Source organism: Zootoca vivipara, chromosome 2 (genome assembly GCF_963506605.1).
Source record: "Zootoca vivipara chromosome 2, rZooViv1.1, whole genome shotgun sequence".
Taxonomy (NCBI): Eukaryota; Metazoa; Chordata; class Lepidosauria; order Squamata; family Lacertidae; genus Zootoca; species Zootoca vivipara.
Genome location: NC_083277.1, coordinates 98,733,807 through 98,749,217, shown reverse-complemented (window position 1 = coordinate 98,749,217; position 15,411 = coordinate 98,733,807). Strand labels below are relative to the sequence as shown.

General features: G+C 45.5%; 1 protein-coding gene across 1 annotated transcript in view; it reads left to right on the top strand.

Annotated features, from left to right (window-relative positions):
* Positions 1 to 4,292: 4,292 nt before the first annotated feature.
* TTYH2 (tweety family member 2) overlaps positions 4,293 to 15,411 on the top strand; it is an 83,488-nt gene continuing 72,369 nt past the window's right edge. Inside the window, exon 1 of the mRNA XM_035104098.2 lies at positions 4,293 to 4,522. Coding sequence (XP_034959989.2) covers positions 4,391 to 4,522 — 132 coding nt within the window. The 5' untranslated portion in view covers positions 4,293 to 4,390. The remainder of the gene's footprint in view (positions 4,523 to 15,411) is intronic.

Here is a 15,411-nt window from a genome sequence, read left to right as displayed (position 1 = left end):
GTTTTAAGGAAGTGTTTAAATGTCAGGTAAAGTTCAATCCTCAAGTGGGCTGTGTGCAGAGATGGAACAGATTGTCACAACATTAGGGGAAAGAAACAAGGACCGAACTGGGGCCATCACTCAGTGGCAGAAAATCCCAAGGTTCAATTCCCAGCATCTCTAGGTACAGCTGAGACATCCTTTGTCTGAAATCCTGGAGAGCTGTTGCTAAGCGTGGATTGAACTTGATGGACCAGTGGTCTGACTCACTTAAGACAGGCAGTTCTTTTTGTGATGTTGGAGGGGGAAGCATGTGGCAAGGTTGCGAAGAAATGCTTTTCGTCCTTAAGACTGGGTGAAGTATCAGGTATGGCCGCAACTGGGTCTGAGATGATGTCAGAAGAAGCAAATGGTTGCTAAAATACTGGAAGCATTTTATTGAGATGGGAGCAAAAACATTTATTTGTATTAAACGTTACAGTATATACACGCACAACACACACACACACACTACACAAAGCATCAAAGTCTTAAACTGTGTGCAGTCACTGTATGTACTGAAGTCTTATATTTTAAAAGGAGTCAAACCTTATTATTTTTAAGTGAACTAAAATGTGTGATTCCACAGCTTACTTTCTAAAACAGCAGAACTTGTAGTACCATCCAACATAATAAGTGCTCTAGGAACATATTTTCAGTTTTCCCTTTGCACTTTATATAATCAATGAGCACTGCATTCCACAAGTGCGTTTTAACAAATATAAAAACAGAAACCGATATTGTTATGGACTAGTATCTCCAGGCAAATGTTCTGTGTTGGAAATCCAAGAAAATCAAATAACTGAGAATTTGCTTTGTTCTTTTTTCTGGTATCTACTAGATGGTCTTACTAGTTTTGCTGCAGTCGATTAATGCAGCTACCCTCTAGAATCAGTGAGAAGAGTAACCAAAGATGGTTTTCTGCAGGCGGTATTACCCAATGATGGACATTTTGTGTTCTAGAATGATTCAGAGAGAGAACATGTATCCCTCTGCCCAAGAACTTGTGCTGCTGGAAAGTGAAAAATGGCTCTTCTCCCTTTCCTTTGGCTAGCAGCTCAGATCTGATTTAATTAACTTTTTTCCTTATTGATTTGCTAGGGGGCCTGCCCATTTCTGCACTACATTGATAAAAATGTCGATTCACAATATGTAGCCCAAGGTCTCGCTAACTCCCAAGAGAATCCCAGGGGCTGGCAAGATGATCTGAGATCATTAGGTAAGTGCCGTATGGCAAAGGACTAACTGATATCTGGGGTAGACGCTGCTTTCTCTTCTGCAGCAGCCTCCTCCAAATGTCAGAAAGAGGATTTCTACAGGGAAGAAAATGGTGCTGAAATAAGCTGAGCTAGCCACTGCTGCATTCCTTAAATAACAGCTGCTATTTGGGGGGTTTGTATGATTTCCTCATCCATTGTTTTTGCTGATGCTGAGACCTTGAAGTGAGGGGGAGATACAGTGTCATCACAGAAGCTGGCTTTAATCTATATCATTTCCTCAAACTCCATCCCTCCATGCCTCTCATTCAGATATTCACAAACTGCTGTCACACTGATGTTTGATGATAATTGGCCCTACCAGATTGCCATGGAATTGACAAAGCTCAAGTTCTGGTAATGGGTAACAACACTACCGTTCCCACGTTGCTGCTGATCTGTCGCTTCCTGAAAACATGGACACACTCATGAATGGGAGGCATGAAACAAAGCAGCTCTGCCACATGGCTGTCCCTATGCACTTTCTTCCCGCTTCTTGAGTTACCCAGTGCAGTTGAAAAGGCAGCATGCTTTGGCATGCCTGAGGGGGTCTGGCGAACAGTCTGGGACACAAAGGCTTGCTTCTCTACTGCCCTTAAATAAGTTACAAAAATAAGGTTTATTGATCCTTCTCTGTAACACAGGGTCTTTCACCCACCCACATGAAAGTGTGTAGAAACTGAGCTACTACAACGTCCATATAGACTTTAATGTGTATATTGATGGTATTATAAAAGTATTACTGGAAATAATCCAGAGGCCAGCCAGGGTTGGGTTAATAAGAAGCGGTGAGGGAGAGGTTTTTTATGAAAGTATGCATTAATTCACACTCAAGTGTTTTATGTCCTGCACAGAAGGCTGAAAGTGGGGATAATTGTCATGTAGACACTACCATTCAATGAACACATGAATGAAGAGTTGCATGTGGCTGGATTTTGTGTGTGGGGTTTTTTTTGGGGGGGGGTTGGAGGGTAGAGTCAAGGGCCCTTTCTGGGGAGGCAGTTAGCAGTTCCTGGTGTAGAGACAGGGACCAGGGTGGCTCCCACCCTTTTACCATCTTGCACTGATTGTTTCTCTGAACATACAGGTGAAACTCGGAAAATTAGAATATCGTCGAAAAGTGCATTTATTTCAGTAACGCAACTTAAAAGGTGAAACCAATATATGAGATAGATGCATGACATGCAAAGCAAGATATGTCAAGCCTTTATTTGTTGTAATTGTAATTATTTGTCGTTAGGCGGGTCAATTATAAACGGAATGTAATTAATGAAATGTAATAGCGATGTTTATTTTTGTATTATTGTAACTATTTGTTTCATTACTGTGGAATTTCCAAAGGAAAGCATTTGTGAAAATTAAAAGAAAAAAAAGTAAGTTGCATTACTGAAATAAATGCACTTTTCGACGATATTCTAGTTTTCTGAGTTTCACCTGTAAATTCTGTGCGTGTATTCTTCCTGTACATGATCTGTTCTCTGCAGAATGCACCCAGTGCTTGACTTTGTGTGGTTTATGCTTTATTTTTTTAAAAAAATGGGAAGAGAAACTGCAAATTAGCGCTTTTGCAACATAGCAGGCAGTAGTATGTCAAAGTAGTGATTTTCTGTAAGTTAGGAAGCAGTTAGGCTCTGTATGTAAGTTAAGCAATCCCTAGGCCAATTCAGAACTTCCTCATTACTAACTGAGAGACGACAGAGAATTCCTATTTGTGGTCATGAGACATAGCCATACACGGTTCAGATGCAGGCATTGGAACCTTGAATGTCTCCCTTATTGGAACGGTTTCTACCAACAAAATTAGTTGCTGGTGACCAACATTTTTGTTGGTTAGTTTTAGTCGTGGCTAGTAGCATTTGATAGCCTCATCCTCCCATGAATTTGTCCCATCTTTAATTAAAACCATCCAGATTGGTGGCTGTCGGTACATAGTGAGGGCAAAATCCATGCTTTGTTGTGTGAAGAAGTCTCTAGTAGTCTATCCTGAATCTTCCAGCTTCCACTCACACATTTCTGCCTGCTGACATGCCTCTTCAGTTACTCCTTGAGGCAAGGTGTGTGCTGAACAAGTTGGATTGAGGGCAAAGGCCTTGTGGGAAAGGTGGGGGGGGTTGTTTGTTGTTTGTTTTTAAAGAGAGAACTATATTTAAAACATTTATGTGCTGCATTTTGCTAATGATTTCCAAGGAGGGTTATAAAAATTAAATAAACAGTACATGCAGGAAATACAAAGCACAAGAGTCAGTAGGAGAGTTTGAAATATTTAATATAGTAAACATGTTTGGAAATGTCTGAGTGATTGAGTGAAATGACTGTGTGAAAAACGAGTGAAGATAGATACCGATAGATAGATAGATAGATAGATAGATAGATAGATAGATAGATAAATAGATAGATAGAGTTATTGCCCAGTGACTAAAAGGCAATGAAGTTTGTGCCAGGCGCATTTTCTTTGGAGAGGATATTCCAAAGTTGGGGCAGCCCCTCCCTTGTACATGTTTCGCTTCCCCTCACTTGGAGATGACATTAAAAGGAAGAACACAGGATTATGTGTGCAGGCGAGTCAGAGATGCACACCCCATCAAAAACAAAATCTAGTAAATAAATAAAAATACTTAACTGAAAGTTAAAAAAAATAGAAGAAAGATTCGGACAGATTTTTCTCAGCACTTGAGGTCAAAAGAAATTCCGAGTCTGCTAGACGGAGCCAGACAGAGGATGATGACAGGTATAAATCCTGCTACGACCATGTGCATAAGGATTGACACCGAAAGAATCTCTTGCCGGTAGGGAGAGTGCTGCTGGGAACTTCTTTGAAAGCATCGCCCCCGCCAGCCGGGCAGATCCCGCAGGGGGCGTCCGCTCCCTCCCAGAATGGCCCGGCTTGCGCCCCCCGCCCCGTCCCCGCCCTGCCCCGCCTCCCCATCGCGGAGAATAGAAGGGGCGGCGCTTGGCGAGCGCGCTCCGCAACGGCGAAGGAGGCCGGGCCGCGATCGGCGTGCGGAGAGCGGGACGCGGCACGAGAAGCGGCGGCGGCGGCGGCGGCGGCAGGAGGAGCGGGCGCCTGTCCGGGGAGGGGGCGAGCAGCATCTGCAGCCGCCAGGCCCAGGGTCGCGATGTTGCCTGCGGCGCGGGCCGACTACCTGGCGCCCTGGTGGGCGTCGTGGCTGCACGGGCTGCCCCACTTGAGCCTCCGCCTGCAGCCGGTCTCCAGCACCTTCCGCCCGAGGGACGCCGACTACCAGCAGGTGCGCTAGCCGGGTGCATGCTCCTCTTCCACCGTAGGGTAGAATTAATGGGGCGCCCTCCATGCAAACCCCGACCCCTCCAACCAACTCCATCCACAAGCGCGCCCCCGAGGGCGCTGCGGCTCTTGGCTGGGCCTCCCGCGCTTCCGAGCGCGACCTTCAGCTCTGGGGCGGTTGCCAGGTCCTGCGGTGGGAGCCCCCCGGACTGGACCCCTCGGCCTACCGAAGAGGGAGGGAGGGAGATCGGGAGTGGCTCCCCCCCCCCGGTCGGTTTCCCACAAAATTCCTGCCCGCGACAAAACGCCTCCTCTAATGGAAGGGACTTGCAACTCCGTAAAGTGCCCCGCTTTGTTTCTACCCCAACTCCTAGGGGCCGAGGTCCGTTCCCCCCCCAATTGAGCCCCCCCCAGTTGACGGGCATTGTTCAAATAGTGTGGGTGCCCCACGTCTTGCGATGGATGGATGATGCGGGGCGGGGCTTGCCTCCCCCCCTATTTTATTCAAGTTAGCACCCCTGCGCTCACCCATCCGCACCCCCGATGGCTATTCTGAGCGTGGTGGTCTCGTGAAAACCTCGTGGGCAGTTGTTGCCTTGCGCACCTCAATACGTAGATGCTTCTCCTGTGCCTATCAGATCAGGACGCAAAGGACTCGTGGCCACCGGTCCTGTACTCCTTTGGAGTAAAGCAGACCAGCATCCAGTCTCCCGCAGTGCCTCTTTTGACCCCCTTTTGCGGCATCCCAACCAATCGCCTGGTATTTAAGATTCTATGGGGGGGGGCAGCCTGGGGGAAAAAAACCCAAACTCGCCAGGTCCTGTGTCCTCTGCACTGTGGGCAAGATTCAGTGGCTCTGATTTTAAGTATTAAGCTGTGTAGCATTTTATCCCCTCCATCCGTCACCCACCCCACCCTTTTGGGGGGAATTGACCTGAATTGCAAATTAAAATAGACGAGCGCATCCAATGATGAGAGTTGTCATTTGAATTTTGCCAGCCTTTTTAAAGAAGCAGGCGTCTCTGTGTTAATAAGGCTTTTTTTTCTGAGTCCTGCCTGAAGGTTATGTTTCGCTCGGCTCTTGCACATGCAAAGGTTACATTTTCCATTGGCTTCCCCGAAACTGGACTCCGCCCTCTTCTCCCCATCTCCCTCAGGCCCACAAAATATAACATTCTCCGCTCCCCCCCCCAAAAAAACCCTGCAAAACTAACCCTCTCTCTTATTTGCATGTGTGATATGCTAGAAACCGTCTTCAGATAGCTGGATCTTCCCCCTCGGTTCCCTGTGCATCCTTGTTTGGGTGGAAATCTATTTGTAAGTTGTGATCCCATTAACTTCAGTTGATTAGCTTGAATGCTTCAGATGCGCTGCTAGCCATTCTGGGATGCACAGTGTTTACTGTATTTGACCATCTCTGTATTTGGAGCCAGTTCTGTTGTGTTTCCTTTGCTGTCCGTACACTGGTTTGCCTTGGTAATGATGTGGCAGAGTTCTTCAATGCTCTGGGTCTTTATGGATTGCATTTCTGTTTTTTTTCTCCCACCCCCTCCCACTGCCAATCTCAAGATGGCATATGTGGTTCTCCATTTTATCCTCACACCAAACCTGTTAGGTTAGGCAGAGGGATGGTGACTTGATCATCTGAGGGTCACAGTGAGAACGTCATGGCTAAGTGGGTCTTCTGATAGTCTAGGACAGTGTTTCCTAACCACAAGTGGGTTGCGAAGCCTGTGCAGATGGGTTGCGGGCTTTATAAGTAAATCCCAAATAATCATCGCTTGCAGCCTTGAACTGGCATGAAGGAGTTTTATTGGCTTATTATAATGCTGCGTTGATGCTTGTAACCGCATGTCTGAAAGACTCTGGTAGAGCCTGACACCACTTAATCTCTGGGTCGTGAGTAGTCCCATGTTGGGTGAAAGATTCCTGCCTTGCAGGGGGTTGGACTAGATGACCCTTGTGGTCCCTTCCAGCTCTGCAATTTTATCATTCTGTGATTCTCATTGGGAACTCTCTGCTGGCTGGTGATGCCTCTGGGGACTGTTTGCCACAAAGTGCTAATAGAGCTTGCATCAGAGGCAAGCTGAAATAGTCGCTCAAAAAACTCCCCATAGGAGCACTTTCTGGTGAACCATCTCAGAATCTGTTAATAGTCAAGGGTAATTTGTAGTTTGCTTAGGAACAAATAAGTTTGAGTGTATGTGAAGCCCATTTGCAACCAGATCTCACCACTTTTGTATAATGGCTCATTGAACTACCATGTGTCAGGACCCTCAAAGACAACAGCATTTCCAAAAATTACCAGAATGTTGATTTCATGTTGCCAATGAGTAGCCGAAGCTTGTTGATGAAGAAGTATCTGCGCTGCTGACATTTGGTAGCACATACCTTTGGGAGGCAGGATTTTCAGCAATGACTGCTATGAAGACTGAAATGTAGAAGCAGGCTACTATGTATTGGGAATGATCTGAGACACTGTTTGACAACCGTTAAACCCTGCACTCATCTGTTCTTTGGCAAAATGCAAGCTCTGTCATCCCATTGATACCTGCCAGAGTAGACTTCACCATGAAAAAATCATAAGATATAATGAAGTACAAGTCTTTTTCACAGGCCTTGTGTAACTGCGTTTGTAGAATAAATTTATAAAGTTGTTGTTGCAATCTGTCTGACTTGAGACAATGGAGTGCGCCTCCAGAGGTCAAGCACCAAATGTATATTACTTACCAAGGAATATCATGCAATCAGGTGTTGGTTGTTTTTACACTCCCATGAGCACAACAATGATTATCTTTGTAAGCACTATAAATATTCCATCAAATTCTGTATGTTGCATATATGTGTCACATAATGGTTGTAAAATAGGCAAACTTGCATTTTAAATGCACGAAACCAATGGCCACCTAAGACCTGTGGTCCAAAATTCATGCGACAATATAGCGATGGGTTATTGCAAAAGGTATATTTGGACTTATGGGTTGCCGTGCAGAAAAAGGCTTGAACCGCTGCTCTAGGAAACGAACATTTCTTTTGGGTGGCTGTGTGCTCGTTCCAAAGATGGAAAAGTGGGAAGGTAGTGTCCGTAGAAACTATCTGCAGAAAGAGGCTTTGTCCAATATAAAAATAAATTGAGTAGCTTTGCATCCTTAACCATCCCTTAGACCTGCTTAGGTCACTTCTATGCTCTCTTGGAAATTATGGAATGTGATATGTGTTTAGCTGGTATTGCTTTGTTGGCAGGAAGTTGTGTACATGTGTTCCAACTGGGACTTGACCCTCACTGTGGGACTTGTCTCAAAGCTTCCTTGTGTGATTACTTAACCCAAACTGCGGCCCTCCAGATGTTTTGGCCTACAACTCCCATGATCCCTAGCTAACAGGACCAGTGGTCGGGGAAGATGGGAATTGTAGTCCAAAACATCTGGAGGGCCGAAGTTTGGGGATGCCTGATAACCTGTGATAACAACGTTTAATGCTCAATTTGCCATTTGATGTATTTGGAAGCCTCTTTCCCTGCTGGCAGTTCCTCAAAATTATTATTAATAACCAAGGGTCCTGCAGTTATGTAAATGTGCCCTTAATTAGTTCTGAAAGCCGCAAAGGTGAGAACCATCCCCTTTCCCTCTCTAATAGAGGCTGTCTGATTCTCATCATTCTTGCAGAGCCTGCTGGTATGTAGGCCAGCTCATTGCAATTGCATAGCTGCCAAGTTTTCACTTTTCTCGCGAGGAAGCCTATTCAGCATAAGGGAAAATCCCTGTAAAAAAGGGATAACTTGGCAGCTATGCAATTGCTATGAAGATGTCAGTGACTTTTTTTTTTACAACTACGTTATTGCTGTCAATTTGTTAGAATATGGGCCAGGAAAAGCATAGTACCGGTACTTAGGCTTTGTATGGAAGATGTTCCATTCATGAGTACTAGAGGAAAGGTCACTCAAGTTCATTCCCTGGAAACTGTGGGAACCTCAAGCTGAGATGCTTTTCTGCCTGAAGGCGCCTTCTGTGCAACTTAAAGCCTACTAAACCTTCTCTAACATAGTTGGCTCAATAAAAGTTATTTTCTAAAAGATTCAAGTCAGGTTCAGCATAGAATTTACCTAGGTGGTTTTTTTTTTACCCTTCTGGTAAAAAAAATCTAGTTGGAAAAAAATCTTAATTCACAAGTCTGTGTAGGTCAGGCAGTAACACTTCCTTTTCTTTATAGTCCTTGATGAATACATATATTCAGTTCAGATTGCATAAAGCAATAGATTTATCTATGGATTGTACATAGCTGGCAGGAGTTTGCATACCGAGCACTTAACACCTGCTGGGCTAGATATACTTTCGTTTTCCTTTTAAAGGAAGCATACACTTACTGCAAAGCCTTGTGAAAGATCTAAGAATTCATGCTGCTAGGCAACGCAGTATTGCCTCTGCTGCCACTTTAAGAATTGTATTGGCAAACCCTTTAGTAGAGATCATCAGAAGTTCTGTTTTCTATTCCTTCTGCTGCGTTTTGCACACGCACCTACACGCATATGGCTTGCCTTATTCACTTTTCCCTTTACAATTTCTGCATCTAATAATAGCAGCCTACATGCTGGTTAATAGCTAGACATCTGAGTGTGTGTGTGTGTGTGTAAAGGGTGAGCACATTTCCCATTAAAAAAACCCAAATCTTACAGGCCGGGTCTTAGCACCCAATCCCTTTCCACTCAGTGCACACATGTATTTTAAGGGGAAACTAGACTTCTCTTATGTCCAATATAGGCATTTTGTACTATAGGACTGGCACCTTCAGTACAAAAACTAGTTTACGCAGTAACTATTTTCTTTTTTTCTAATTAATTACCTGAGCGTGGTGATTCTAATGTAGAGGAACTACTATTTGTTCCTTTGGAAGTTCCTAACCCAATTTTACAATGCCTACCTAGTTGGATGCCCTCTTGAGTTCTTCTCGTACGCTGCATTGGTCAGATGTTAACTTCCACCTTGGCAGGTGCCTGCATTTCATTGCGGCACTGCCGTAATTAATTTTTTATCCATGGTGTAGTGCAAGTCGTACTACCTCTGGTTGCACGTCTCAAAATATTCTGTCCACGGAAGGTTTGGCTGCTTGCGGGCGAAAGCTTTCCAATTCCGTTGGCAGGAATGCTGAATCCAAACTGGGCTAATTGAATCCAGGACTTCAAGTCATTCCCCATGTGGCTGAGGCATGCACACCTGTGATTGGCTGCGATTCTAGCTCGAGGCATAAGTGGGTAATGGTATTGGCAGATCCGTAGCAGAAAAAGGAGGAGAATGGCATTGAACTGGACATAACGGCAGCCAGTCTTTAGGTGTTTACCGGGAAAAGAAATGAATGGGGCTTGGGTTCCGGAAGCAAAGCCCCAGCATTGTTTACATAAAGTAGACCATGGGTATTCCATAGGAACAAGTGCAGTGGTACAGTGGTTCCTCGCAAGACGAATTTAATTCATTCCACGAGTCAATTCGTTTTGCGAAAAATTCGTCTTGTGAATCGCGGTTTCCCATAGGAATGCATTGAAATTTCTTTTTTTGCCCATAGGAACGCATTAATTAAATTTCAATGCATTCCTATGGGAAACCGCGATTTGCAAGACAAATTTTTCGCAAAACGAATTCGTCTTGCGAGTCACCATCAGATCGCGAAACGCATTCGTCTTGCGAAAAATTCGTCTTGCGGGGCATTCGTCTTGCGAGGTACCACTGTACCTTGGTTCCTGAACAGCTTGGCTCCCAAACGCCGCAAACCCGGAAGTGAGTGTTTCAGTTTGCGAACGTTTTTGGGAAGCTGAACGTCCGACGCGGCTTCTACGGCTTCTGATTGAGTGCAGGAAAATCCTGCAGCCGATCGGAAGCCACACCTTGGTTTTCAAACCGTTTCGGGAGTCGAACGGACTCCCGGGATGGATTACCAAGGTACCACTGTATTCTTCGCTATACTTTTATTCCACAGAGAAGAGTTGATCCAAAGGGCAGCGGCAGACTATTGTGATGTGCACAGAGGTATTTCAGCCCCACAACTTTCTCACTGCCCCTCACCCCCCCAAAAAACTCCACATGCTCCTGAAGGTTGGAAGGCCCTTGTGGTGCAGTATCAGAGGTGAAAGAGAGGGTCTGCAGATCAATTGGAGAACAACTTGCAATGCATAATTCCAGCCCTAATATCTTGAACTGCGGGTTGGCACTCACAACAATGACAAGATATGCCGTATTTTTTTGTTCCATAAGACACACTTTTTCCCTCCTAGAAAGTAAGAGGTGCGTCTTATGGAGCGAATGCGTGGTCCCTGGAGCCGAATTGCCCAGGGGCTAAAGGCAGATCGTGCTTCTTCTTTTTTTTAAGAAAGAGCTAAAGGCTAACAAGAAGGTATTAGCTGAAAGGAGCCTGCTCAGCAGCTGATTGCAAGAGATCAGGGAGGAAGATAAGAGAGTTAGTTCCTTGCCCGGTCTGGCCCGGCCCCTTGACTATGCCTCAATTGTTTGCAGAGGGAGATATGTGACTGGCTGATTAGATTATCTGTCTGGAAACTGTAGAAATGGGTTTCCTTTCCTTTCCTATAGAAGAAGCTGCAGAACTGTGAGTTGAACCCCATAAAAACAGGATTCCCCCCCCTTTGCAAGGAAACTCAGCAACTTTGAGCTGATCCTAAAAAATGGAGCTTTTCCCCTTTGCAAAAAAGATGCACAACTCTGAGCTGACCCCCTCCCCCAAACAGGGCTTTTCCCATTTGCAAAAAAAAGCTGCACAACTTTGAGCTGATCCTAAAAAAATGGAGCTCCCCCCCTTTGCAAAAGAAGCTTCCTCAAATATTTAAGGGGGGGGGCAAAGGCACCTAGGCCTCTAGGAGTTGGCTGCTATGCCTAGGACAATTCAAGAAAGCAAAATATTTTTTTCCTTGTTTTCCTCTAAAAACTAGGTGCATCCTGTGGAGCGAAAAATACGGTAGCTCAGTTGGTTGGAGCATGGTGCTGATAGCGCCAAGGTTGCAGGTTCATCTATCCCCATATGGGACAGCTGCATATTCCTGCAGTGCAGGGAGTTGATCCTCAGAGTCCCTTGCAAGTCTATGAGTCTACGGTATGGCTCTTATCTCTTCACATTAAGGACTGATGTAGATAAGCGATCACCACCTATGATTTGCTCTCCAAACTTTACGGATGTGGTATGTTTTGTGGTGGTTTCTGCTGCCCTAAGATAGGGCGTGCTCAGCCTTAAAGAAAATGCAGCCTCCTAATGCGTGCCCTAGTTGTTAACAGATTGGCTGCAAGCTTGTTGTCACAAGACAGATAGCTGGTAAACATCTCTGGTGCAACCTGAAACAGGGTTTCAAGATACAGCTACAAGGCATTGCTGGTAATAGAGAATTCAGATCACAACATGTGTGGGTCAGGAATGGCACAAATAAACTTAACACATTCTCTCGATTTTAACTAGAGTTAATTGACCCTCTCCGGAACCTCATCTGTTTGAATTTGCAGGAAACGCCAATTAAGAATAAGCATAATTGCCTGTAGAAAATGAATGTACTTGGTCTAGAGCAGTGGTCCTCAACCTTGGGCCTCCAGATGTTTTGAGACTACAATTCCCATAATCCCTGACCACTGGTCATGCTAGCTAGAGATCATGGGAGTTGTAGGCCAAAAACATCTGGAGGCCCAAGGTTGAGGACCACTGGTCTAGAGGCTCCAGCATTGGTCAAATATTAGGAACTGAAAAAAAGAATCTGCTCTCTCATAAGTTAGTATTCAAGGACAGTTGGACCCCTCTAAAAATAAGGCTTCCCTTAATTCACTACAAAATTGCATGAAACGGCAATGAGGTTGGGATCAGAGTTGGCCTTGGAGATGCAGATAGTCCTATGGCATCTGAAAAATTGCAAATTTATTGCGGTGTAAGGTTTTTTCCTATTTCATCAGGTGCATGTAGTGCTCTGCTTGATTGACAGATCACAGGAAGAGAGAAGCCCCGTACAGTTATTCAGAAGCTGGAGAAAGCAACATGGGATAGGGATGAGGTCTCTAGCTCTGCCACCACCACCCCTGTCCCATGAGTTTGCCTGCTTCTCCCAGTATGGGCTCCCCATGCAATGGAGAACCCTGATTTCCCAGGGTTCCCCATCTTGCAGCCACCTGCACGTGTTCTGGAGGCTTTCTTGCTTCAGATAACCATCCTGCAATTTATGAAGGAGGACAGGGGTTGAGCTAGTGTGTTGTCTCCAGCTGCTAAACACATGACAACCGCTGGAAGGATGCTGCTACAGGAAAGCCAGCAAATGCAATGTGTGGAAGAGGTTGCGGTAAAATACTATGTAAAAGAGATCCAGTGGAGAGTAAAAAAGTGCTGGACGAGGTGGGAGTAGCCGGCTCATGGCTGCTAATGAATTTGCAAAGTGAGATGAATAGCTTCTTCCCTGTATGCCTAAAGAGGGGCAGTTGCGTTCGGCAGTGAACCTGTTGCTCCCAGTCCCTCTTGAGCCCATGTCTGATAGGATAGAATGAGCACATGAATTCCAGTTGGCAGCTGCAGTCTCCCTTTGAAACCTTCTTGCTGAAGTCTGGCCAGGAAAACCTGAGTTGCCTCTGTGCTGATTTCTGAGTGTTAGCTGTTTTAATGTCTGATTTGGCTACATCCATTCTCTTGTATGAGGGACGCGGGTGGCGCTGTGGTCTAAACCACAGAGCCTAGGGCTTGCCGATCAGAAGGTCAGCGGTTCGAATCCCTGCGATGGGGTGAGCTCCCGTTGCTTGGTCCCTGCTCCTCCCAACCTAGCAGTTCGAAAGCACGACAAAGTGCAAGTAGATAAATAGGTACCGCTACAGTGGGAAGGTAAACGGCGTTTCCGTGCGCTGCTCTGGTTCGCCAGAAGCGGCTTAGTCATGCTGGCCACATGACCTGGAAGCTGTCTGCTGACAAACGCCGGTTCCCTCAGCCTACAGAGCGAGATGAGCGTGCAACCCCAGAGTCGTCCGCGACTGGACCTAACGGTCAGGGGTCCCTTTACCTTTATTCTCTTGTACAGGTATTCCGGCAACCTACATGGCAGAAGGGCATTGCTGGCACACATCGTCTTAGGAAAGTAGTGGCGGCATATATCATGTTCAAACATGTAAAGGTGAATGAGCCTTTGATGATAAGGTTGAGGCCACATGGTAAGTGTATCTTGAGTAGATATGAGGGCCAGACTTGGCATTGGGGTTGTTTTAGAGTGGGGGGGGTGCTAGTTCCTGGGTTGTATTCCTGATGAATGATGTAGTGCAGCCATCCCCAAACTTCGCCCCTCCAGATGTTTTGGACTACAATTCCCATCATCCCTGACCACTGGTCCTGTTAGCTAGGGATCATGGGAGTTGTAGGCCAAAACATCTGGAGGGCCGCAGTTTGGGGGTGCCTGATGTAGTGCTACTGTTGAGCCATTGCATCTGGGTGTGTGTGTTTGTGGGGTGTTTTTTTTTTGGGGGGGGGGAGTTTGTAAACAGGCCCAGGCCCTTTCATCTGTGTAGTGAAAGACTCCCCCCAGGGTTGGCTTGTAAATCCTTGATGATGCATTTGACAAAGCCTTATTTGGGAGCAGTAGCTAATGGTTTGTGATGGGACTATGTGATTTTATTTTATTTTATTACTATTATTTATTAAATTTCTATATAACAAAGACTTTTAGATTTACTGCACAATAACCTCTCCCCCCCTCCCAAATTCCATCTCTGCTGGGCGATATCTGGTTTTCAATATTGTGATACATCACCAGCTAAAAACATCACAATACAGTGGAACCTCGGTTTATGAATTTTCGGTTTATGAACGCCGCGGACCCATCTGGAATGGATTAATTCATTTTCCATTACTTTCAATGGGAAAGTTCGCTTCAGTTTATGAACGCTTCAGTTTATGAACAGACTTCTGGAACCAATTATACCCATGCTTCAGTTTATGAATGCTTCAGTTTAAGTACTCCGCGGACCCGTCTGGAACGGATTAATCCACTTTGCATTACTTTCAATGGGAAAGTTCGCTTCAGTTTATGAACGCTTCAGTTTATGAACAGACTTCTGGAACCAATTACACCCATGCTTCAGTTTATGAATGCTTCAGTTTAAGTACTCCGCGGACCCATCTGGAACGGATTAATCCACTTTCCATTACTTTCAATGGGAAAGTTTGCTTCAGTTTATGAACGCTTCAGTTTATGAACAGACTTCCGGAACCAATTGTGTTCATAAACCGAGGTACCACTGTATCATGATGTCTGAAATGAAGATAGAGCTATGTAGAGGCATTGGCTGGCTTCAAGGTTTTCCCCGCATTGTGGTTTTTGCATAGCGTGCGCACACACACACATACAGCGTGATATGTGATATATTGCCAGGTCAAAAATTATGAAACCGATATCACAGTATGGACTTGAAACCAGTTTTGGACGATATATCGCCCAGCCCTTGTGTACACTCAAACACACACAGACAGCAGACAGTAACATGGTATTGTATCTGAAGTGGCCCCTGGCCCTGTAAAACGTCTGCCAAGATCCATTTGTTTAGTCTTTTAAGTTGCCACCAGACTGTTCAGCTTCTCGCTGCCCCAGATAAATACAAAGTTGTCTGTGTTTAGAGGGGATGCTCCTGTTCTGATTCATTCCACCACTCTGCAATTCCCTTCTTTGGTGCCATGCTGTCATTTCTAGGGAGTGAAAGCCAGGCTGGTAGGATGTAGTCTGGGACTTCTCGCAGTTGCGGGGTCAGTGTCCTCTGCCCAGAAGAAAATAAGTGGGAAGCTTGTTTTTGCTGGCTAAGGGAGGGAGGAGCTGGGCTTTCCCAGCCTCATAGTGTTGAAGGAGCATTTGGAATCAGGACCTCTTGCAGAACGTGACGTGAGACCTGTTTG